This window comes from Cetorhinus maximus, chromosome 19, assembly GCF_964194155.1.
Source record: "Cetorhinus maximus chromosome 19, sCetMax3.hap1.1, whole genome shotgun sequence".
NCBI lineage: Eukaryota > Metazoa > Chordata > Chondrichthyes > Lamniformes > Cetorhinidae > Cetorhinus > Cetorhinus maximus.
Genome location: NC_135897.1, coordinates 74,901,404 through 74,928,182, shown reverse-complemented (window position 1 = coordinate 74,928,182; position 26,779 = coordinate 74,901,404). Strand labels below are relative to the sequence as shown.

Sequence of the window (26,779 nt, the reverse complement as noted above, 5' to 3'; positions counted from 1 at the left end):
TCATTGGTTGCTGAATTATTCATCCATGCCTTTGTTACCTCTGGGCTTGACTGTTCCAATGCTGTCCTGGTCAGTCTCCCATCTTTCACCATATTTGAGCTTGTCCAAAACTCTGCTGGCTGCATCCTAACTCGCACTAAGTCCCCTCTATCTCTATGCTCGCTGATGTATGTTGGCCTCAGCAATGCCTTGATTTTGAAGTTCTCATCGCTGTCTTCAAATTCCTCCATAGACTTACTCCTCCTTGTCTCTGTAATCTTGAGCCCCACATCCCTTGGGTTTTTGCGCTCCTCCAATTTTAGCCTCCTGTGTACCCACGATTTTAATCACCCCACCATCATTGATGGCCGTACACGAAGCTGAGCAAGTTCTAAACTCTGGAGTTGCCTCCTTAAAACTTGACCAAGCTTTTGGTCATCCTTATGTGGTTCTGTATCAGGAAAATATAATAATGTTATTGGAATTTATTGTAAAATGTGTGTGTGTATGTGCCTTAATTGCATCAAAGGCAGTTGGTCTGAAAGCTTTGATGCATTAGATGAGCTTGATTTGAAATGTTAAGTAGGTAAACATGGAGGAATTTTATAATGCAAGGTGTAAAAGAACATTTGCATTTTTAAATAAACCAGATTAGACTGGCAGCATTTGACTGAGTGTGGTATCAGGAGCCCTAGCAAAACTGGAGTCAACAGGAATCAGAGGGAAAACTCTCGGTTGGTTGGAGTCATACCTAGCACAAAGGAAGATGGCTGTGGTTGTTGGTCAGTCATCTCAGCTCCAGGACATCACTGCAGGAGTTCCTCAGGGTAGTGTCTTCGGCCCGACCATCTTCAGATGCTTCATCAATTACCTTCCTTCCATCGCAAGGTCAGAAGTGGGGATGTTCGCTGATGATTGTACAATATTCAGCACTATTTGTGACCCCTCAGATACTGAAGTAGTCCATGTCCAAATGCAGCAAGATCTGGGCAATATCCAGGCTTGGGCTGACAAGTGGCAAGTAACATTCGCACCACATAAGTGTCGGGCAATGGCCATCTCAAACAAGAGAGAATCCAACCATTGCCCCTTGATGTTCAATGGCATTGCCATCACTGAATCCCCCACTATCAACATCCTGGGGGATACCATTGACCAGAAACTGAGCTGGAATAGCTATATACTGTGGCTACAAAAGCAGGTCAGAGGCTAGGAATAGTGAGACGAGTAACCCACCTCCTGACTCCCCAAAACTTGCCCACCATCTACAAGGCACAAGTCAGGAATGTGATGGAATACTCCCCACTTGCCTGAATGAGTGCAGCTCCCACAACACTCAAGAAGCTTGACACCGTCCAGGACAAAGCAGCCCGCTTCATTGTTTGTGGATGTGGTGCCATTCACTCACTCTACCACCAATGCACAGTAGCAGCAGTGTGTACCATCTACAAGATATACTGTAGGAATTCACTAAGGCTCCTTAGACAGCACCTTCCAAACCCATGACCACTACCACCTAGAAGGACAAGGGCAGCAGATAGATGGGAACTCCACCACCTGGAAGTTCCCCTTCAAATCACTCACCATTTTGACTTGGAAATACATCACCGTTTCTTCACCGTCGCTGGGTCAAAATCCTGGAACTCCCTCCCTAACAGCACTGTGGGTGTACCTACACCACATGGATTGCAGCGGTAAAGAAGGCAGCTCACCACCACCTTCTCAAGTGCAAGTAGGGATGGGTAATAAATGCTGGCCCTGCCAGCAAAGCCCACATCCCGTGAATGAATAATAAAAAAATTTATTTATACGATCACAATCCTTTAAAGTTTCTGGACAAATTTCGAGACAGAAGTGCATGGCTATTCAGATGGATTTTATTACTGCAATCCTTTAATCTACAGATTATACATGTAGTGGGACAAGAAAATCTGATTGAAGATGCATTATTGTCATGAAGGGATATTGATGTGTATAATTTTATTGGAAATTATGTTTTAAAATAGAATTCTAGTTGGGGGGGGGGGGGGTGGGGGGGGGTCTGTGTCTGGGTGCGTGTCTCATTTGGATTAAAGCCAGCTAGTCTGGGTGCTTTGATGTACAGTAGTTTTGAGATGTTAATTGGGTGGACAGTAAGGAGAATGGTAAGGTAAAGTGTTCATTTGCATTTGTTGAATAAACCATTCAAGACTGTGGTTAAAATCTTGCACTTAGCTGGAAGAAACCAAAGAATGTGTTTATTTCTTCAGCTTACTAATAAAATTGGTGCTGTGAAAGGTGTTTTATTGTTAGAAGAGCTGAAGTTCAAAAGACCTAGTGGTACAATGGAAAATTTACATTCAAAGGGAAAACTAGGTATATAAAGAAAGGAGCTTGTGTGTGTAATGTAGAGACATTTAAGACCCAACCAGCCTATACGCTTCCAACCAACTTGCAAAGGAACTTCATTTGGAATTCGTATGGTCAAATATGCTTTGCCTGACGTCTATTGAAAGTCTATGGGTTACTGTTGCCTGAGTGCAGATTTACCTGGGAGTGATTAATTTGAGGATTTGTTAAAAAGTTATAGTAGTAATTTGTAGCCATGTGTATGAGTTTAATTTGTTGTTAAATTATTAAATGTTTAATTTAGTTTTATATAAAAACCACGAGACTCAGTGGTCTTATTCCTACCGAATTCAAAGTCTGTATCTCAAAATTACAAATTGCAAAAATGGATTATGACAGTTGTTTCAAGTTTCCCTCTAGGATTTGAACAACTCATCTTTAACCATTGGCTGTGTCTTAATATTATCGAGAGTTGAAGCTTAAAGGAAAAATTGGACATTTAAAACCTGGGCACTGAACTGAAATGAATTCTGTTGATACAAAGTATTTGTGTGTATATACAGATATAGTGATGTTAATGTATGCATCTGATAATGTAATAGTGTAAGTATACAGATAAGTATAAGAGATAGTATAAGATGGGTTAATAAAAGTGAAGCTTTTTAAAATTATGCCGGTTCATTTTTCAATAAGGAGGGGGATGTCAGGAAGATATAATGTTATTGGAATTCATTGTAAAATAGTGGTATCTGTGTCTATATGTGTGTGTGTGTGTGTGTGAAAGAGAGACTTTATTGGATTAAAGACAGCTGGTCTGAAGGCTTTGATGTATTAGAAGTTAATCTAGGTTTGAAATGTTACGTAGGTAAACATGGGGGAAGTTTAGAATGTAAGGTGTAAAAGAACATTTGCATTTTTAAATAAAGCAGACCAGATTATTTTCAAAGGAGCGGTGAATAGCCAGGTGAAGTTCAGAAACAGTGAGTTTATTTTTTCCAAAGATTACTGGTAAAATTGGTACTATGATAAATTTTTATGATCAGGGAGGTAAAGTCCAAAGACATAGTGAAACAATGGGAATTTGCATTCAAAGGGGAAAATATGTAAAAAGGAGAGAAGGCTGTGTATAAAGGCAGGCATTCAAAGATCTAACAAATGTGAAATGCCTGTCTACAACAAATTGAAGTTGGAAAATTCACTTCAAATTGGATTGTTCAGGGTGTCATGTTTCTTTGCCTGGGTCTTTTAAAATCTGCGTCTTACTGTTGCCTTAATGGAGGTGTAACTGGGAGTCAGATTAGGGGGTTTAGAAGTTATTATAGAAGTAATTTGTAGACATATGTATCTGCTTAAAATCACTTCACTTATTAATAAATGTTTAATCTAATTTTGTAAAAACCTACAAGGCTTGGTGGTCTTATTACTACTGAATTCAAAGCCCGCATCTCGAAACATACAAATTGCAAAAGTAGTTGTGGCAGTTGTCTCAAGCTTCCCTCTGGGATTTGAACAACTCAGCATTTACCATCAGCTGTGCCATAACACTCCATGCCAAAATCATTTGATGAAGCTCCTGTGAAATGCCTTGGGGTGTTTTATTACACTAAAAAGGAAATGCAGGTTTTTGCTATTGCTCAAGTTATTGTTATTTCTAGATCTTTATTTTCCTCCTAATTGCCTTCATTTTAAAGGGGCACATAAATCCAAATCCTTTAAACATGACAGAATGGGTCCAAATTGTGGAATTGTGAAAATAAAAAGGAAATAAAACTGCACATGTTAAAAATCAGAAATACAAAATGGAAAATGCTGGAAACATATAACATCTGAAAAGAGAAAAGATGGAACTTTTTTTTCCTTTTTATACTGATGAAAGACCTACACTTAAAATATTGGCTAGCTTTTCTCTTTTAAGATGCTGATACACTGTACTATTTACTTGTTTCAGTTTATCATATAACAAATTGGATTGAAAATGAGAACCGATGACGTTTGGACTGACTGAACCCTTCTGAGCTATCTTTTTCCGACACAGACATTCAGACACAAATAAGACACCTCACTATTTCTAAAAGCAAAGCTGGGCAGTTACAACCAGCACTACCTGTACTGTTGGACTGGAAAGGTGGCAGACTTGCTGAGGAGAAAGCTCCAAAATTATCAGAAGCATTACAACTTCCAAACGCATCAAAGTTTGCAAAATCTGTATTCAGGGAGGTTGGAGCTGTAACAATAACATGGAGAAAAAGGGATGGAAGAAGAAAACCAAAGATAGACATGTTAATGGTTATGAAAGTCATGCATAATAAACAAACAGAACACTATGAATAAATTCATGTCCTAACAGTACAGAAAGTTCAGATGATACCAGACTCTCAAGTAAAATCAATATCTATATAGTTTAATATAACCTATCTTGAATTACATCCGATTATATTATTGTTATACCGTAACTGCATTCCCTCTACCTCTATCAAGCAAACCAAATTGCCTTTTCATTTTGAACTTGCATTGTGAAATCTTCAGACATGGTGCACTTTCCTTGGCAGCTGCTTCCTGGGCTCTGCCAATATTGCACTACACCAGACCATCAAGATATGAATCTTCATCTTTTTCAGCCTCTTTTTTAAGGCCCAGAAATTCCAAAGCTGCCATTCCATTTGGGCTGATGCTGTTTCACTTCCAAATAGCACTTTTCTTCTGAAAAATGGGGAAAAACATTGAATGTCGGCACCAGCAACTCCCACAGCCAGATTAAGTGGGGGAGGAAATGAGAGAGAGAGAAACAAGAAAAAGGAAGAGAGAAAAAAAACTTGCTCATGCACTCATAAGCAAGTGAGGAATGAGAAAAAGAGAGAAGGCTTTTTTTCAATTGCTCAAGATTCCAGGTAGATCTGTACTGAGTTAGCCAACTTCACAGTAGCAGCATGCACTACAATTGGTAAAGAGGAGGAAAATAAAAGCTAAGTATCCCGCTCAGTTTTACAGGAAAGTGCATGTGTATCAGGTGAAGATAAGATCTGTGCTGTGTACCTCCACAACTGAATGGCCTGCTGACATTCATTTCTTAACTCTCACATGAAGGAGGAAACCAAAAGACTGCCAGCACCCATGAAGGATCTTGCTAGGGAGAATTACTAATTACCTTTAGAAGAGACAGAGTTGAATGAAATAAGCATATTAATGCCTTTTTTCGTGTTGGATCAATGATTGAATTATTAGGTCAAACCTTCACAGCAATATAAAGCTACACTGTTTAGGCGTGTCACTGTGAAATTGAGTTCTACTCAAGTTCGTTCAAATGTATTGACGATGCATTGCTCATTGGTCTCTGAATATTAGATAAATTTTTAATGTTGGCTCTTTTGGATCATTACAATTTGCCATGGTGGCACATGCAATGGGGGTCACATGATCTTTGCAAAGGAGCAATAGAGTTCATGTGAAGGCCTAACCAGTGGTCAGAGGGAGTATGGTCAGTTGGAGGAGTTCTGTGATTCTGTGAAGATGTGCCATGTTTTGGAGTTTATGACTATGTTTGGCACAAAAAGAGTTGGGGGAAGATTTATGGTTAAACGTCAGGCTTTTGAAGCAAAGTGTATTCACATAAGTTTGGAAAATATCAGTAATAAACATGAAAATCAAATGCTAGTGGTATAGGCATTGACATTGTTTTCCAAAAAACTGCAAAAAATCAGCAACTGTTTCACTGATTGATAAACATCTCATATTCATTGTCCTTGGCACCGGGTGCTTGGCAGGGGAGGTCTGGTATGGGCCTACCCCGCTGGTTGTGAAGAGAGATAAAGGAGACAAAAATACATACCAAAAGTCAGTTTTTTTTTTAAAAAGCTGAAAGTTGTACGGCTATGTCTTCATCAAACACAGAAGTTTAAAATACAGATGACAAGTGGTGGAGGGGAGAAGCACAGCATGTTAGAATTATATGACCAAGCAGTGAAGAAAGGACCAGGAGACTAGTCTTTATACACTCACAAGCTTTTATTTACATGGGCCCACATTACTGAATGTGCACTTCCAGCCAACAGTAGTTCTTTCAATCTGTTCCTATGTTTGAGGACAGGTGAGTCCGCAATTAATGCCAACCACCTGAACCTAAATAAACAGCCAACTGACATACAATTAACGGCGATTTATTTTATGTTAGCAAATGAACACACGTTGTACTGATTCAACTGAGTCTGCTTAAAATTATTGTTCACTTGATGTGATGTAAAATAAAGTAACTTAGCGATTTGTATTTGACCATGTTTACCAAGTGCTTCTTGATCTGCCTTTAAAAAGATAAGGAGAGGTGCCTATCTGAAAGACTCAAATGTGTGGTTCAGACATCTGTGTCATTCAAAGATGCACTACTCCAATCTTTTTGAAGATGTACCAAAAAACATGGGTCAGACAAAGCTAGATACATCCCACAAAATGCTGTTGTATAGTTAAGATGTTGGATAGATAGTTGTTTGGTAGTACAGAACTTGAGTATTGCTGAAAAAAAAAATGTCTAAGCTTTCTGTCTTGCAGTCAGGACACTTGCAAGAATACCAGTACAAAGGGAAAACAACAATTTATACCGTATGTAAAGAGAGTGCTGATTGGTCGGCAAGTGGCAATGCCATGGAGAATGCACCAGTGATGGTGACTGACAGTTAACTGCCAGGCATTGTTTGAAATTTAAACCAGGCACCTTGAATTTGATTCCTCAGGGCAATGCCTTGATAAATCAGTCAGCGAATGGCTGTCACTTATTTTGTTTAGCTGAAACTGGCATAATGTATGTACATGTTCTTTCTATATGCAAAGAAAAGGGCTCTGTGTAAAGGGGAAGAGAAGCCAAAGCTACAATGCTGATTGGCCAGGAAGGTAGCCTGAGGACTAGATGTACCAGAGCCTCTGGTCAAAGATACTAGTTATAGTCTAGCAGTTAGGACAGATGTGGCAAAGCTGATTTGCTAGAAGAATGGTCTTGGGCTTAGAATGTTCCAAGGACCTCCAGCTAAATTAAGGTTAGACTGTGGTGGGGACGCCAGGAACGCTGTTCTCATTAGCCAAGAGTTGTAAATATTGGGTTCGAAGTTGTTAATTGTGTTGATCCAGGTGCATGTACTTGGGCCAAATGTGGCAAAGCTACCTGCAAAAAAGGCATAAAAATTAGGTTCATCACGGAGGTCTTTCTATTTGCCACTGGACATTTGCTCGGAGGCGTTTGTCAGGAAAGTGAGTTAGGAGCAGGGCGCTTCCTAGGAAGTTAGCATTTGCATTGTACATTGCCAGTCGATGGGTAATTGTCACAGGTTGAGGAGTTGCTGTAAGAACCCAGTATTAGGCTTAGCTAGTGACTAAAGTAACTGTCTCAGTGCTGAGGATTGCTGTAAGAATCCAGTATTCGAGATTGGTGGATCAGTTTAGACAGGATTGCCAGGGCTAAAGTAATTGCCCTAGGAGAGAGTGAATAGAAAATGTATAACCACTTAGCCACTGAGGAATCGTTCAGTCAGTTAAAGTCTAGCTTGGGAGAGTCAGGAGTAAAGTACAGTCTTAGTCATTTTGGGGAAGCCATAGTCTTTGGTAGAAAGCTGTTTTCACCAGAATGAGCGAGAGAGCAAGCAGCTGTGAAATGTGTAGCTCCAGCAATTAAAGTAGACTGGGAAGTAGTAAGTTGGACAAAGATACACTAGAGTTGAAGTCTTAAAGCTGCAAAGGGATCTGTATGTATATTAGAGTTAAGTTGGCTAAGCTAAAATCTCGAAGGATGTTGTCAGTCAAGAGAACAAAGAAGAGAAGACCCCAGAAGTCCCAGGATCCATGAGATTAGCAGGCTGACAAAGGAATCAATCCGCAAGCCTGTCTTTCAACGTTTTCAACTCGAGCACAAACCTCTATGTCTATAGATACCACAAACTCAAAACAAGTTCAATTTTTATTAAGTTTAGAAGGCCAAATATTTTACCTAATGTTGCCCACATTTGTGTTGAAGGCACTTCTCAACTGATGCAAAAATTAAAGATGTAGGAAATTTGAGTTTTTGGGCTTGTTTATATGCAGCTTTGCTGTTAACAGTAATGTTGCTGTATAACAGTAGAGTGATTTTGGTGATCTGACTGCACAAAGCACTGGCGGCCACGAAGTGAAAGCAGTGGAGTTGGAGCATTTCACCGCCATTAGTGGAAATCCCTTGGTACAGTGCAACTTTAATTTCCCGGAAATTGGATGTTGCTACAATGCTCAGCACTGTGATTTCACAACATTTTAATGTATTACCTTCACCACTGTGAACCAATTTTGGAATTATGCACGCAGTAAGTCAGCTGGCACATTTCCTTTCCCCATCAATGATACAGGTTGGAGTGTGAATTGATCTCATTTCCCTTTGTACCATATAATTGCACACTCTCTCTGAACTCCTACAGTTAACAAAAGCTATCAAAGTACTAATGTAACAAAGCAGCTCCAGCAGGAGTACAAGTATTCCAGCTGATTTAAGCACAGGATAGTAAGATGCTCTACTTGACAATATAAGCATAGTGTAATCCACATGTTAGCCATGGGGCAGAATATAGCCTTTGTTGGGCGGGTTTGGTGGGGACGGTCAGGAAGGCAACCGCCGCCCGTGAACGGGGCCGGACCACAATTTCATGCTGCCGCGCCAATTAAGGCCCGCCCAGCGTGAAATGTGAGCGGCAGCATTCAGCGCTGCCTGTGTGGGCTGGAGGGGGGAGAAGGTGATTGGACACTAATTAAATTTAACTTAATTCATACTTTAATGGCCTTTACAGGACTTTTAATTGTCGGTGGGTGCTCCCGGTTCCCGCATGTGCCCGCCGACTGAACTATTGTGCGAGTGTGCGTTGACGTCGGGAGGTTCGCCCGATGTCAACGTGTGTCATTTCATGCTCGAGCGGTTCGGGCACGCGCCTGCCCGTTGAGGTGAAAATTCTACCCGTGGTCTTTTCTACCACACTCTAGATCTGGGACCAATCTTACACTCAACAGCTTTCTTAATCAGTCTTTACCTAACTCAGCCCATATTAATGCGATAAATTCAATGGCTGGCAAATTAAGGCTTAATTGTAGCATCAATATATCATCGCAAAATTATTTTCTGAATCCACTTTAGATCAGACTGCTAATGTAACTGAAAACCTATTTAATAGCACTGTTGTGCTACAGAATTCTAATTGGCCTCAAATTTTAGTTCTGAAGATTCAGCTGTAAGAAACTGAAGAGACAGACTCAGAAATTTTAACTGAACACACTTGATGGGGAATGGGATTGGATGCAACACTAATTTTACACCTCACCCAATTTTACTCTTCACCGAACACAATAGAGAGTAATATTGAAGGGGGGGAACATAAAACTATTGTTCCACTTCATCTGATCTGTTCCCAGTTCAGCGAGTTAGGTTAAAATTACCTGCACACCCACAAGACGCAGGAGCAGCAGTAGGCCATTTGGCTCATCGAGTGCTCCACCATTCAAAGAGATTATGGCTGATCTGATAATCCTCAAATCCACATTTCTGCCATTTCTCCATAACCCTTGACTCCCTTACTGAGTAAAAACCTGTCTATCTCAGCCTTGAATATACTTAACAACCCAGCCTCTACAGCCCTATGCAGTAAGGAATTCCACAGATTCACTAGCCTCTGAGAGAAGAAATTCCTCCTCATCTCTGTCTTAAATGTGCAATGCCTTTCTCTGAGATTATACACTCTGGTCCTAGACCCTCCCACAAGGGGAAACAACCTCTCAGCATCTACCTTGTCAAGCCCCCTAAGAATCTTATATGTTTCAATAAGGTCACCTCTCATTCTTCTAAACTCCAATGAGTACAGGCGCAACATACTCAATCTCTCCTCATAAGAAAATACCCAGGATCAATCTAGTGAACCTTCTCTGTACTGCCTCCAATGCCAGTACATCTTTCCTTAGATAAGGGGACCAAAACTGCTCACAGTATTCTAGGTGTGGTCTAACCAGTGCCTTGTATAATTTTAGCAAGACTTCCTTATTTTCATAGAGATAAAAGCAAAACACTGCAGATGCTGGAAATCCAAAACAAAAACAGAGACAGAAATACCTGGAAAAACTCAGCAGGTCTGGCAGCATCGGCGGAGAAGAGCACAGTTGACGTTTCGAGTCCTCATGACCCTTCAACAGAACTGAAGGGTCATGAGGACTTGAAACGTCAACTATGCTCTTCTCCGCCGATGCTGCCAGACCTGCTGAGTTTTTCCAGGTATTTCTGTCTCTGTTTTTGTTCCCTATTTTCATACTCCATTCCCTTTGAAATAAAGGCCACCATTCCATTTGCCTTCCTTATTCCCTGCTGAACTCGTATGTTAGCTTTCTGGGATTCATGCACGAGGGCTCCCAAATCCCTGTGTGCTGCAGCTTTCTGCAGTCTTTCTCCATTTATATAATATTCTATTCTTCCTGCCAAAGTGCATAACCTCACACCTTCCCACATTATATTCCTTCTGCCAAGTTTTCGCCCACTCACTTAACCTTTCTATATCCCTCTGTAGACTCTGTCATCCTCACCAATTGCCTTCCCACCTATTTTTGTGTCATCTGCAAACTTGGCGATAGTACATTCACTTCCCTTATCTAAGTCATTAATATATACTGTAAATAATTGTGGCCCCAGCACTCATTCCTGTGGCACTCCACTAGTTACAGATTGCCATCTTGAAAATGCCCCCCTTATCCCAAATCTGTCTTCTATTAGGTAGCCAATCCTCTATCCATAATATACTATCCCCAACACCATGTGCTCTTATCTTATTAAGTAGCCTTGTGTGCAGTACCTTATCGAATGCCTTTTGGAAATCCAAATATATTACATCTACAGGTTCCCCTTTATCTTTCCTGCTTGTTGCCTCCTCAAAGAATTCTAATAAAATTGTTAGGCACGATTTCCCCTTCTTGAAGCCATACTGACTTGGCTTGATTATATTATGCATTTCTAAATGCTCTGCTATTGCATCCTTTATAATAGACTCTAACATTTTCCCAATGACGGATGTTAAGCTAACTGGCCTATAGTTACCCGTTTTTTGATTCCCTCCCATTTTGAATAAGGGTGTTACATTGGCAGTTTTCAATTTTCTGGGACATTTCTAGAATCTAAGGATTCTTGGAATATTACTACCAGTGCATCCACTATCTGTATAACTACTTCCTTTAATATCCTAGGATGCAACTCATCAGGTCCAGGGGACCATTCAGCCTTTAGACCCATTAATTTCCCTAGTACTTTTTCTCTAGTGATAGCTATTGTATTTATTTCCTCTTCCACTTTCACCCCTTGATTATTCAGTAGTTTTGGAATGCTATTAGTGTCTTCTACTGTGAAGACTGATGCTAAGCATTTCCTAGTTCCCAATTATTATTTCCCCAGCTTTGTTCTCTAAGTGGCCTACGTTCAGTTTGGCCTCTTCTTTATATATTTAAAGAAGCTCTTACTGTCCGTTTTTATATTTTACTTGCTAGTTTACTCTCAAAGTTTATTTCGCCCTCTATTTTTTTTTGGTCATCTTTTGTTGGTTTTTAAAACCCAACCCCCCCCCCAACCCCATAATCGATGAAATCTCAGGTCAAAGCCACATTACATCAGTACTTATCTCACTCAGTATTGAGAACTCCATCAAACCTCGAAATACAGCTTGCTTTTAATGTTTTGAATTGGAGTGGAGCCAGTATGGCTAATTAATTTTAGACGACTGAGAGGGTTCTACAATTAAATTATAAAGCTGGCTAAAGTAATTCAAATGTAAGGAGGAATCCAGTAAAGCCTATTTAAAAAGCTTTTTGTAATGGTTCATTTTAATGGAGCCACCACTTGCCTATATACTATAATCCTTTCCAAAAGCCAGATGTTCCTTTTGAATGAGGTCATTTAAAGCTGTCACTAAATAATTGCTTTACTTTTTCTCTGATCGCAAACTCAAAAACAGTCTAAAAGTAAGGTGGTTTGGGATGAGCAATTGAGGAGCTATGACCTGAGTTTGCATCACAAATAAAGCAGTGCAGTAACACAATATGTTTAAGTACAACAGGGTTCTAGAATGAGTTGTTACTATCATTCTTCATACAATGATTAAGAAATTAAGGCACTGATGCTTTGTAGAGATATGGAGCCTCTGGAGAGTGATGCTCAAGCTCAAGGAAGTACATTTTTTTAATTTGAGGACAACATTAAGAATGCAATAGAATACAAGACAACATTAACAAACCTGCAGAATGGGCATTTAATTGTCAAATGAACTTCTATATAGTTATGGGTGAGGTGGTGTATTTAGTAGGAAAAATAAGGAGGCCACATGCTGCTTGGTAATAATAGTCTAAATAAGAACAAACAGATCTTGGGGCACAGATGCAGAAATCACTAAAAGTAGCGATGGAGGTGAATAAGGCCATAAAAAAGCAAACCAAGCACTAGAATTTATTTCTCAAAGGAGCAGAATTGTGAGAGACGGAAGTTCTCTTAAACTTGTATAGAATCTGGGTTAGATCACACAAGTTCCCCATTTTCTAAAAAGATATAGAGATATTGGTGACAGAGCAAAAAAAATTCACATGGATGATACCAGAACTGAGGAGCTATAACCGTTAGGAAAGTGTGAACAGGCTGGGGCTTTTTCTTTTGGACAAGAAAAAGCTGAGGGGTGGCTTGATAGGGTCTTTAAGATAATCACAGAATCACATCAGAAACACCTGACCTACCTACCTAATCCCATTTACCAGCACTTGGCCCATAGCCTTGAATGTTATGACGTGCCAAGTGCTCATCCAGGTACTTTTTAAAGGATGTGAGGCAACCCGCCTCCACCGCCCTCCCAGGCAGCGCATTCCAGACCGTCACCACCCTCTGGGTAAAAAAGTTTTTCCTTGCATCCTCCTAAACCTCCTGCCCCTCACCTTGAACTTTGGCCCCCTTGTGACTGACCCTTCAACTAAGGGGAACAGCTGCTCCCTATCCACCCAGTCTATGCCCCTCATAATCTTGTACACCGCGATCAGGTCGCCCCTCAGTCTTCTCTGCTCCAACGAAAACAACCCAAGTCTATCCAACCTCTCTTCATAACTTAAATGTTTCATCAGGCAACATCCTGGTGAATCTCCTCTGCACCCCCTCCAGTGCAATCACATCCTTCCTGTAATGTGGCGACCAGAACTGCACACAGTACTCCAGCTGTGGCCTCACCAAGGATCTATACAACTCCAACATGACCTTCCCATTTTTGTAATCTATGCCTCAATTGATAAATGCAAGTGTCCCATATGGCTTTTTCACCACCCCACTAACATGCCCCTCTGCCTTCAGAGATCAATGGGCACACACACACCAAGGTCCCTTTGTTCCTCAGAACTTCCTAGTGTCATGCCATTCATTGAATACTTCCTTGTCAAATTACTCCTTCCAAAGTGTTCACCTCACACTTTTCAGGGTTAAATTCCATCTGCCACTTATCTGCCCATTTGACCATCCCGTCTATATCTTCCTGTAGCCCAAGACACTCAACCTCACTGTTAACCACCCTCCCTTTCACCCCAAGAGTTATATCTATGCTATTTGTCTCAAGTACTCCTTATGTTTTTGTGTTCCACATTCTAACCACGCTTTGGATAAGGAAGTTTCTTTCTGAATTCCCTATTAAGGAAGTGATTGCACTGGAGGGGGTGCAGAGGAGATTCACCAGGATGTTGCCTGGGATGAAATATTAAAGTTATGAAGAGAGGTTGGATAGACTTGGGTTGTTTTCATTGGAGCAGAGAAGACTGAGGGGCGACAACTGATCGAGGTGTACAAGATTATGAGGGCATGGACAGGGTGGATAGGAAGCAGCTGTTCCCCTTAGTTGAAGGGTCAGTCACAAGGGGGCATAAATTCAAGGTGAGGGGCAGAAGGTTTAGGGGGGAAGTGAGGAAAAACTTTTTTACCCAGAGGGTGGTGACGGTCTGGAATGCACTGCCTGGGAGGGTGGTGGAGGTGGGTTGCCTCACATCCTTTAAAAAGTACCTGGATGAGCACTTGGCACGTCATAACATTCAAGGCTATGGGCCAAGTGCTGGTAAATGGGATTAGGTAGGTAGGTCAGGTGTTTCTCACGTTTTGGTGCAGACTCGATGGGCCGAAGGGCCTCTTCTGCACTTTGATTCTGTAGAAGGATGGGGGAAAAAGCGGGAGCAGGCTATTGAGTTGGATGATCAGCCACGATCATAATGAATGGCGGAGCAAGCTCGAAGGGCCGAATGGCCTACTCCTATTTTCTTTGTTTCTATGTTTAAGGCGAAGCTAGATAAAGCTTGAGGGAAAAATAATAGAAAGCTTTGCTGACAGTTAGATGAAGAGGGCGTGAGGAGACTCGCATGACCAGCTTTTGTGCTGTAGATTTGAAATATCTCAATGTTAGCCACTCTTGTGTATTCACCAGCAAATGACTTTTAAGCAACATTCTAGAGGGTCAACAACCTGTTGCCCTATAAACAAAAAGTGCTTTGGGGGATCCACATCTTTAAAAAGTCTCACACTTGAGAGAGATTCAAATTGAAAGCTCCAACTCTAGAACCATGCTAGCTCAAGTTATCTTCAGATATAATTTTAAAAATTATATTAATTATTCCAACTATCTGAATAATCATGATGTGCAATTAAGCACAGGCTTCAATTATAGCAACTGCCAGTATGGTTTTGTAAAAGGAAATGTTTGGTTTTCCACATCATTTAAAAACGATCATGATGCAGTTTTCCCAAAGTTCAAATGCTTCTTTGTGTAAAAAATGGCTTTTATTCAATGCCAATAAACATGAAAACAGAAGAAAGAAATAACCAGTGAACACCGTCTTACCTGCATGACTGTTAAAATGCGTGAAGTTTGCAAAGTATGGAGGTGCAGACTGAGGAGCAGCAAAGATATCCCCTCCGAGGTCAGTAAGGAGGTCAAATGGAGCCACTTTCTTCTCCTGTTGGGATCCTTGAGAGCGACCCACTGCTGGGGACTTCAAGAACATGCAATCATAAATTTAGCTTTAATTCATCTATGTATCAACAAGCTTTGCCACTGGCCATATTTCTTGGTCTAGTAAGCGACGGGAGAGGTAGCACTGAGGATGATGATAGGGCATTAGCTGGAAAGACTGAGGGTCGGCATAGTAATAGTGAAAGGCAGAGGGTGGAGCATGAGGAAAAGAAGCTATTGACAACGTCAGTGAGCATTGATCTGATGTGGTCTTGAGTTGAGATTTCATTGATATGGGGGTCTGGTAATTAATACACTTGATATGAGAGGAGATAGTTAAAGTTTTATTAAAATTTAATTAATAATAATACTCCAATAAAGTCGATCTTCTAAAACAAAAACAGAAAATGCTGGAAAAATTCAGCAGGTCTAGCAGCATCTGTGGAGAAAGGAACAGAGTTAATGTTTCAAGTCCGTATGACCCTTCTTCACAGCTGAAGAGAAATGGAAATGTGATGAAATTTATACTGTTTAAGGTGGGTGGAGCAGGTGAAGCTGGATAGAAGGCCAGCGATAGGTGGGGACTAAGGAGAGATTGACAAAGATGTCACGAAATAAAGGATAAAGGTAGTATTAATGGTAGTTGTAAAGGCTAAAAAAGGTGCTGATAGTGGTGTAAAGGTAGGAAACCAGAATATGATAATAGCAGAACAAGGGTAGCATTGTGTGAAAGAACAACATGGAACAAGTAACAGATGGCCCTTTTGGGGATGGGGTGGGGAAAAAAAGGATAGAAAATGGGATAGAAGGGGAGGGGATAAAAAGTAAATCTTTTAAGTGGTTTGCCTCAACAGATAACACCAATAGATCATGTAGTGGATTCTATGCCATCTACACTAACAGGCAGATGATACTACTGATCAGTCACATGTAACACAAGGTGCTCAATATATAAGATTTGAAAAGTTGGTTAACATCATTTGGTCTTAAACTTTAGATGAATTAAACAAAACTACCAAACACATCTGCCTCTCCCCTTTCAGCATTCCGAAGGGACCATTCCCTCCAGAGACCCTTGCCCACTCCTCAATCACCATCACTCCCTCCCTTTCCCATGGTATCTTCCAATGCAAGCAGAGGAGATGCAACACTTTCCCCTCTTCCCTTCTTTATCCTCACCATCCAAGGCCCCAAATACGCTTTCCAGGTGAAATAGTGATTTACTTGTGCTTATTTCAATTTAGCATATTGTATTTGCTGTTCATAATGAGATCCTTTCTACAATGGGGAGATCAAATGCACATTGGGTGACCACTTTGCGGAACAACTCCATTCAGTCCACAAGCATGACCCCAAGCATCCAGTCGCCTGTCATCTTGATACTCCACTCTACTCCTACTCTGATTTCCCTGTCCCTGGCATCCTACACCATTCCAGGGAGAGTGTTTCTGCTAGTTTAAATTCACCTGACATCAGACAAACCAATGTAAAAGTTCAGGGAATTTCAGGCCCAAGTTATGTCGAGTGCAAATTGAGTTTCTGCGATCTATTCACTGATATTGAATCCAGCCCCATCCCAGATTGAGTTAATGAGCAAGTCAACTTTCCACCAATTGAGCTTGTTTGTGGCCCATTGAGAAGGAACATCTAAGCAAGCTATTTTGGGTTTTTAGGCGGGAAGGTACTAGCAGGCACCGTCTAAAAGTTTTAAATATTAGAAAGTATTTCGTTTTCTAGGAAACTGACCAGCATACACCAACTAAACGAATAAATGATCTGTATAGCTTTTTCTTTCAAGTCATTTCTAGTTATTTAAAATCATGTTACTCACAGGTGGTGCACTAGAAAGTCATGAAAAATGCTCATTGTTTGGAACAAAGCTATATAAAACTGCAACAGGTTACCATTCTTAAATCTTAACTTTACAAAGTTCTCTCAATTTGGGAACCATTCTTTTCAAATGGAAAATTGCGCATGTCATTTTGTTATTTAAGAAAGAGATGGAAACCAGGGAATTATAGGTTAGTTAGCCTAACCTCTGTTGTTGGGAAATTGCTAGAACCTATAATTAACGGTAGGGTGACTGAGCACCTCGAAACTTTCCAGCTGATCAAAGAAAGCCAGCATAGACTTGTAAAGGGTAGATCGTGAATTTTTTGAAGAGGTGGTTAACGTAGTAGACAGGAAAATGTCAATGGATGTTATCTATCTAGACTTCTAGAAGGCATTTGAAAAACTCCCTCATAAGAGAGCGTTAGCTAAAGTTGAAGCTCATGGAACTGAAGGCAAATTATAGAGCTGGTTAGGAAAGTGGCTGAGCGAAAGCAGACAGAGAGTAGAGATAATGGGCAAATACTCTTAATTGATAGAATATGACTATTGGTGTCCTAGAAGGATCTGTGATGGGGCCTCAACTATTCACTGTATTAAAGACTTAGATGATGGGATAGAAAGTCACATATCCAAATTTGCTGATGACACAAAGGTAGGGGGCATTGCATGTGATGTAAGTGGAAGCATAAAATTGCAAAGAGATATTGATGGGTTAAGTGAATGGATAAAACTGTGACAAGTGGAATTCAATGCAGGCAAATAAGAGGCCATCCACTTTGGAGCTAAAAAGAATAGAACAGGGTACTTTCTAAATGGTGACTTGCTAGCAGCAGTGGAGGTCAGAAGAAACAGGGAAACCATGTACATAGATCATTAAAATGTCATGAACAAGTATCGAAAATAATCAAAAGGGCCAATGGAATACTGGCCTTTATATCTAGAGAAATAGAATACAAGGAGGTAAAAGTAATGCTTCAGCTATACAAAACCTTGGTTAGACCTAGAGTACTGTGTGCAATTCTGGGCAACACTTGTTAGGAATGATAGATTGGCATTGGATGGAGTACAGCATAGATTCACAAGAATGATGCTTGGACACCAATGGTTAAATTACAAGGAGAGATTATGCAAACCAGGGTTGTATTCCACGGAATTTATAAGGTAAAGGGGTGATTTGATCAAAATGTTCAAGATATTAAAAGGGGAGTGGATAGAGTAAGATTGGGAGGAACTATTTCCACTCACTGGGGAGTCTAGGACTGGGGAACAGTCAAAACATTAAGAGCCAGAGCTTTTAAGAGTGAAATGAGGAAACATTTATTCATGCAAAGGGTGGTAGGCAATTCGAATTCTCTTCTGCAAATGACAACTGATGCTAGATGAAGTGTTAATTTAAAAACAGAGATCGATAGATTTTTGTTACCAAAGGTATTAAACGATATGGAGTAAAAGCAGGTAAAATAGGTCAGCCAGCCATGATCTCATTGAATGATGGAGCAGGCTCAAAGAGCCTAAATGGCTGACTCCTGTTCCCATGTTAAATATATAAAAGATTATTTTTTTAAATACAAAAGAATAAACAATTATGTTCCAAAATGCTGCCTAACTGTGGTTTGTGGAAGATATTTTATTGCGATTATGAAAAGGAGATTGAGCAGAAACTCGAACCACAACTTCACTTGAAAAAGCAAGCACAATTTCGAACACCATTTGCATCCAGGCCGCTGACTGCACCCAAAGTTGAAACATTGCTCCAGGTACATTTGAAAGACAGCAGCGAGTTCTTGTCTATATTTCTTCTGCAGCCAACATGAAAGGATTAGCTGGTAATTTCTTTGATGACCGGGGATTTTGTTTTCACATTTGCTTGTATACCTACAGACAGTCCATTCGCGGTAATTTAGATACTTCAGAAACCTGTTAAGATATATTTAAATACAAGTCTTTCTTTACTTACTTGGGTTGGTGTTCCTTTACTCAAAGGTAGTGCAGGCGTGGTTTCATAGAGGAGTGACTTGACTGGTTTTACTTCAGGAGTGCTACTTGCACTGCTAGCAGAGGAACCTGAAATAGAAGCGTGGGCTGCTGCCACTGCCCAGGCCCGTTCTGCTGGCACAAACCTAGAGGAAAACAATGCACAAAATGAATCACGCTGGACCAAGAAAACATTCAAAACAGGGCTGCTCGTTAAAACAGAGTTACACTGATAGACACTAAATCAATCAGAGCTGCGCCGACGCAACACTTATACGCATGTGTCACCCATCAATGCTTCTTCCATCATTGAGACTCAATGGCCAGGATTTCCCGGTCGGCAAGCGGGAGGCAGGGCCTGCTCGCCGACGTGTAAAATGATGGGCAGAACTCCTGACGTCAACACTCCCCATTTAAATTTTCAGGTAGGCGGGGCTCAGCAGAATCAGCTGTGCGCCTGCCGACCTGTCAATGGCCAATTGAGGCCACTGACAGAGTCACTGAACTAATTAATGGACCTGCCCGTCCAGCCTTAAAAGTTGGTGGGCAGACCGGGACCCTGGCGGGCATTAGAAAAAGCATGAAACCTCATCCACGGGCGGGGTGAGGTTTCATATAGGTTTTTTAAAAATGTAATTAAAGTGTACGTAAAAGTTATGGACATGTCCCAACTCATGTGACAGTGTCACAAGGGAACATGTCAGGGATTTTGTTTTTCTATTTTTTGAATTTTTAAATGTACAGCCGATCTCCGAGGCAGCACTTAGCCTCAGGGAGATGAATGCGCTCTTTTGGTGCATGCGTGTAAGAGCGCACTCTCCGCTCAGGGAATTCCCCCCCCAACCCCTGCCCGCACAGGGGGCGCATAGCGCTTCCATGCGGACGTCACTCTGGGCCGCCCATGTAAAATGGCGGTGCGCGCCCAATCGGGGGCACCGATCGGAGGCGCGCCCGCTCTTCAACTTCCCCCCGCAACGGGGGGAAAATTCTGCCCAATGTAATTTTCACACTGTGACTGCAGTGCTAGAAGCTCCTACAGTAACCTAGTGCTTGCGGCTGCCTTGTGAGTACATGGGAGCGTTGAGTTCCCGCTAGGGTGGGCAATCAACAAAATGCTTTGGCCACTGTGGCGGTTTTGCCAAGCGAGGGTTTGTGCAAGTTTCTGAGTGAACACATTAGTGTAAAAACCTGACCATAAAATCTCCCAAGAATCAGCGCATACCCTAAACAGTGGGAGCATGAGTGGAACAGGTCATTTTCCAGCAGAGGATTGAGATTGCAAGGAAATGAGCCAGTCTTCAACTGACCACTTTATCGCCCTTAGCCTTACCTTCAAACAACTGCTCCATTTATCCTTGGTACATAAAACCTGTGACCGACAGTCAATTAAGGCCACAGATAAATGTCCTGCTCTGCTGTAATTGACTGAATTTAGACTTACTTAAACTGAATTTAAACTAATTGCAGCAGCAGCAAGAGAAACAAACCTGGCTCTGGCTTAAAATCCTGCTGTTCATTGCAGTTACAGGTGATTAACGCTGTGACCATGGGTGCCTGTATGTCAAATATATGGGTGCAACGCAATGACCACCACTAAATTGGCACAATTGGAAAATTTTGCACCATTCCAACTTGGAGGTGTAGCCAGTTTCGCGGGCTTCGGGCTAATAAAATTTTGCACCAGCGTAAAAGATTGCTCCAGAATGAAGTGGTCAATGGCACAACTCACTTATGGTTAAAATTCTGCTACATTTATCACTATTTCATCTCAGCACAAGTGCTATTGGAGTTTCATGTTCAGGTATTCAAGACCAGTTTGGCCAGAACCAATCATTTCCAAGTTGTACTGTTTTGTCCTTCTGGATATCTGGGCACAAATCATGGGGAAACACCACACCCTGGTATTTACTGGTGTTTTGCTGTATGGCAGCACATTATTACTCTTATGCTAACCCAATCTTCCAGGCACTTGAAAAAGTCATATTCCACCTGAAGCAAAAATAATCCTAATGAGGCAGATGGTTTATTTCCAACATTTAGACATTTTTTAAAAGTTATATTTTTTGAGAAATTTTAAGTCAAGTTGAGTGGTGGCATTACTGGGAAATGAAACATTTTCTGTTTAGGGTTCAGTGTCAGTCAGGCACTTGCAAAACAGATAAAACTCAAGTTATTCTTTCCAACCTTAAATTCAGAAGACAAATATTACTATTTCAATGTGATTTTTCGCATCCCACACATTAGCCTTCCTCATTGCCTCAGTAAGGGTGCCTACAACCAATTAGTTTTGAATCATGGGTTTTCTGTTGTAGGTCCTGGGCTGAGACTGATCAGTTTCACTTAGGACGCTTGCAGGCAGCATAGAAAGAGCTGAACCTTAACAGAGGTGAAATTAGTGTTCCAACCATTGCACCAATCCAGCCCTCTTCTTTTGTTACTGAAATAAAGCTTATGTAAACAAACATACAAACAAAAGAAACACAGTTTAAGTACACAATGACAAATTACATTTCTAAAGTGCTCAGTACCATCAAAAGGACATCTCAGTACTGTTTATAGGCTTAAGAATAGTAACTGGACAATGCGCAGGAGTTGGAATCAAAAGGAAGAAAGTTAAGAGCAGGAAAAAAGCATGATCTTGGGGAAGTGGATTTTAAAAGTAGGGCAAAAGATAGAAAGGCTGAGATATTAAGAACAGGTGTTGCACAGGAAAAAGGAACAAGGTGGTCGAAGGGGCAGCTCCCAATGATGGAGTAGGGGAAGGGAAAGGGGCACAATAGCACAACATTGGAGACTGGAAGGTGCACAAAGGGGCATAAAGCTAGAAGAAATCATGGAAATAAGGAGGGGCAAGACTGGGGAGGAATTTGAATAGAAAGGTAAGGATCTTAAAGTTGGAAATCTGGGATAGGGGAAGTCAGTGGAGCTTTATGAAAACTAAGATGGTATGGGATGCATATCTCAGTGCAGGTGAGTCGTGGGCCTTATCATTTTGGATAACTTGTAGCATATGAATGGAAGGCCAAAAAGGAATCAGATATGCCCTGGATCCTTATCATAAATACATATTACAACATGCATCAATGGCTTGGAATAAGAAACCTAACTAGGTTTCAATAATTACAGCTGGTTATGTATTCTAAGCTAATTATATAAATGCCTTGTCAAATCAGGAAACATATCTGTATCTCTCCTCCTCTCCTTCCCCACCCCCATGGGTCTATGGATATTTTCTTTTTCAATAAAAACACACAAAGGGAGTCGAGATCTTGTATATCTCATCATGGTTACTCCTTATATTTCCTACTGAACACCTAAAGCCACTTTACTGGCCTGGATTTTGGCCTAGCAGTGATGAAGTAACGATGATATATGACCTGAAGGTGACAGTTTTTAAATGCACCAGCTGCAAGACAAAAAAAAAAAGACCATGGTACATCTAGTTTACAATCTACTATCCTGGTAGTCACAAATATGGGTTGGGGAGGTGCTGCTGCAAAGGTTTGTAGGCACATTGCAGCTACAGTGAAAGGGTTGGATCTTAGGTTGTTAAGTGATGTGCCAATGAGACAGAACTTTGATATGGATGGTGTTGAGCTTCTTTAGCGTTGTTGCATCCATCCAGGCTAGTAGACAGGATTCTATCACACTACTCATTTACAGTTTGTGGAGAGGCTTTGAAGAGCCAGGTGAACCACCCGCTGCAGCCTCTGATCTGCTCTAGCAGCCACAGCATTTATGTGCTGGTCCAGATAAGCTTCTAGTCAACGGAGAGACCCTAGGATATTGAAAGTAGGGTGTTTGGTGATGGTAATGCCACTGAATTTCAAGGGGATGCGGTTAGGCCGTCTCTAGTTGCAGATGGTCATTGCCTAGCACCTGTACGGTTCAAATGTTACTTGCTAGTTATCAGCTCAAGCCTGGATGTTATCTAGGTCTTGCTCATGCTTCATTACCTGATGAATTGCGAATAGTGAACAATGTGCAATTGTCAACAAATACCTCCACTTCAGACCTTGTGATGGAGGAGAGGTCATCATTGAAGCAGCTGAGGACAGCTGGGCCTGGGAAGCTGCCTTGATGACCTGTGCTGAGATGACTGGCCTCCAACAATCATTCCTTTGTACCATCCACTGGAGAGTACTCCCCTGATCCCTATCGATTTCAGTGGTGATGCCACACCAAGTGAAATGCTGTCTTGATATAAAGAGCAATCACTCTCATATAACGTAGTTTACGTGCATAATTGCCCACAGCTCTACTCTTAGCCCGTTACTACAGTGGCCTTCACCAGTGATTTCATTGAGGACAAACTTCAAGGTGATGGAAAGCAATCTTGTTAAATACCCTGCTCCAGGCAGAATTAAAAGATACTAATTCACTGTTTCATCACTGTAGTGGGTTTACTGTGATGACAGCATCACATTATTACATAGGGGCTTAGACCAAAGTGCCAGAGAATGCAAAGCTGGTGTTTCACTCCCAAGTATCTAAAGCAATTTGGGCACCAGAGGGCAAACCAACCTTATGAGGCTTCCAGATCACACTGTAGGTGAATGGGTTTAATGAGTATTGTCAGAAGCCAATATCTAATGAAACAATTAGAAGGCATTTTGGGCAAAATGCTTTCTAAATGTAATAGAAAAATTCTGCTGCTTATTCTTTGAAGAGCTGTAAAAAAAAAAAAGGGGATTCTGTTAAAAGTAGCAGTAAGTGGAGGTATGTGATGGCAAATCACTCAATTCAGATTCTAGGCAATATTTGCAACTCCCAATTTTGATTTAGCATAGTTATTTGTAAAAGCTATAGATTTACCCGTGGAGAATGGCAAATGTAACATCCTTATTCATGATAGGATGCAAGGTTATTCCTAGTCAGTTTAGGTGAATATGGTTTTAGTAACAATAATCAGGAGAAAAAAAAAATCAACAGGCACTTGGAGAGGTTTGAGTTAATTAAGGAGAGCCAGCACAGGTTTGTAAAAGGCATATCGTACTTGACTAAACTAATTGAATTTTTAGATGAAGTAACAGAGAAGGTTGATGGAGGGAAAGTAATTGACATTGTCTATATGGATTTTACGAAAACATTTGACAAAGTGCCACATAAAAAGCTGGTTAACAAAACGGATGCTCATGGAATAGGAGTAGTGGTGTTAACTTGGTTAAAAAATTGGCTCAAGGACAGAAAACAGCAAGTCATAGTAAATGGTTATTTTTCAGACTGGAGGATGGTAGACATATGTGTGTGTGTGTGTGTGTGTGTGTGTGTGTGTGTGTATATATTTATATATAATATATCTCACATACACAATATATATTTAAAAAATGACTTGGATATTGGAATTCAGAGCAAAACGTCAAAATCTGTCCATGATATCAAATTTGGAGGCAGGGCAGACAGCGAGGTTGATACCAATTGACTGTAACAGGGCACAGATGGGCTAGCAAAATAAGCAGACGTGGTACAGATGGATAATGCAGAGAAATGTGAAGTGATGCATTTTGGCAGAAGGGAAGGGAGAGCAATATAGATTTGATGGCACAGTTCTAAAGAGTGTGCAGGTACAGAGGGATCTGCAAGTTCATGTACAAGGTAATGACAGGCTTGTATAAGGCAGGCAAAGAAAATCTGTTCCCATTAGCTGAAGGTACAAGGCCTAGGGGACATAGATTAAAAGTTCTGGGTGAGAGATACAGGGGCAATGAACTTTTTTTTAAAAACAGTGAGTGATAACAACCTGGGACACACTGCCTACGGGTGTGGTGGAAGTGTAGATGATGAAAGGTTTGAAAAGGAAATTGGGCATTTGAAGGAAATAAACTTGCAGGGCTACAGGTATAGAGCGAGGGAGTAGGACTGATTGCATTGCTCTACAGGGAGCCAGCATGAACTCTATGGGACAACCGACGTCCTTCCATACCATAATGACTATGACTAGGTGATGAAGCAGTGATTTTAAATGGGTTCCTTTAAAGACAGAAGACAATGATTTGGCTCTGGTATCTGAAAAACTCTGGAAGAATGATCGATCTTTTTAGTCTCTAGTTGGTTTGTTAACTACTTCATAGTACTCAGTGCCACAGAGGTCTCTTATGAACGCACCTATGTGCAACACTGTTAATCTGATCACAATCCAGTCAAGATTCCAGCTACGTAACTAGCATACAGCACAAATTGTTAACACAAGTAACAGACTTGAAGTTTTACCAAAAAAACTAATTATCAGCTACAGCTATGTTGTGGGTTTTCTGCATGACATTCTCAGTGGGAAGTAAGGAAGGGTATATTTTAAATATCAGCAGCTGCAGACAGAAAAGACAGAGGGATTGAGGCGATTGTTGACTTAAGTAGCAATACTTTTCTATGATGTGCTTTCCCTGCTGCTGCCTTGTTTACAGAAGGAAATAAAAATGTTTTAATTGAACTGTTAGGTTATCACTGATTTCATTGCTGCATGGTATGTGAAGCACTAATTCTCGTATTTGGTTTTGTATTCTTTGCTTTGTATCCTTTAATTGTGTCTCCCATTACATTTGGAGAGGGACTGATATGTGTTAATGGGGACATGGCTCAGCAATACCACTAGATTTTTCACTGAGTAGTCCAGGTAAGTTCTCTTTTCATTAGTATGAAAGTAGTTAACTCTCAACCTGCATCAGTGGCAGGGGAGTGGCTCAACAGTACATAGCAACACTTTTAAAGCTCACAGTTCAATGTGCGATTTTGACTGTATAACATGCTAAATATGAACTCTTTTACTGAAGGGAAAAATTCTGAACTAAAATATTTTGGAGATAAGGAAAAAGAAAATCACTTGTAAGTCTGATCTGTACAAAAGGACAGCTTTCCCCATTTCTGGTGTGTTGAATCCCAGCAGCACTTTTAGGGGCATGGGAATGGGATGTGGCAGCCCTCCATCTCATAAGCTTGCACATCGGTGGCCAACTCTGTGTTAAGCATCGCCTGGTGTGGCTCAGGAGCTCCACCGACTCCATTGCATTTACTGCAGAAGGAGACAGTGGGTTGAGAAGGTGGACAATTTGCTGGCCTCTGTTTTTCCTGGGCCCTTTTCTCAAACAGTTGAGCTTTTCATTTCCAATCACCTCTTCCAAAACCCTTCCAAACATTCAGCCTCTGATATCTGTGACCTCTGCAGGCTATCCCCCACTTGTCATTGTCAATGACCACCATTTTCACATGTCGCTTGCAGGTGTCCTTGGAGCGGAGGTATGCATGCCCAGGAGGTCGTGATCCACGTTCACCATACAGAAGGTCTTTGGGTATATGGCCGTCATCCGTCTGATGAATGTGGCTGAGCCAGCGCAGACAGCGTTGGCTGAGCAATGAGTGTATGCTGATGGAATTAACACGCTCCAGGTCCTCCAAGTTGGTGATCTTGTCCTGCCAAGAGACAGTGAGGATATTTCTGAGATAGCAAAAATGGAAACTGGTCAGCCTTTTCTCCTACCTAGCACAAATTTGTCCAGGTCTTGCCACTATACAGGAGTGCTCCAGGGATGTAGACTTGCAGTATGCTGTTCTCAGTCAGGTTGCTGTTATTCTACGCTTTCTTACTCAGCTTGAACATAACGGCTGCAGCTTTTGCAAATGTGTGTTGATTTCAGCATCAAGTGACAGATTGTTGGTGATCGTGGAGCCTAGATATGTGAAACTATCAA

The 26,779-nt window shown here is 41.1% G+C and overlaps 1 protein-coding gene across 13 annotated transcripts in view; it reads right to left on the bottom strand.

The window, feature by feature from the left end:
* agfg1a (ArfGAP with FG repeats 1a) overlaps nt 1-26,779 on the bottom strand; it is a 78,522-nt gene that overhangs the window by 27,957 nt on the left and 23,786 nt on the right. For 11 of the 13 annotated variants that reach the window (XR_013579620.1, XR_013579621.1, XR_013579623.1 and 8 more), the window contains 3 exons: nt 19,081-19,243; nt 15,180-15,330; nt 4,412-4,531 (listed from right to left, as the gene is read on the bottom strand). Coding sequence is in view for 9 of the 13 variants with exons in the window: in XM_078564148.1 (XP_078420274.1) it covers nt 4,412-4,531; nt 15,180-15,330; nt 19,081-19,243 (434 nt within the window). In the remaining 4 variants the exon portion in view is untranslated. The remainder of the gene's footprint in view (nt 1-4,411; nt 4,532-15,179; nt 15,331-19,080; nt 19,244-26,779) is intronic. The other 2 variants (XM_078564152.1, XM_078564149.1) reach the window with 1 other exon arrangement.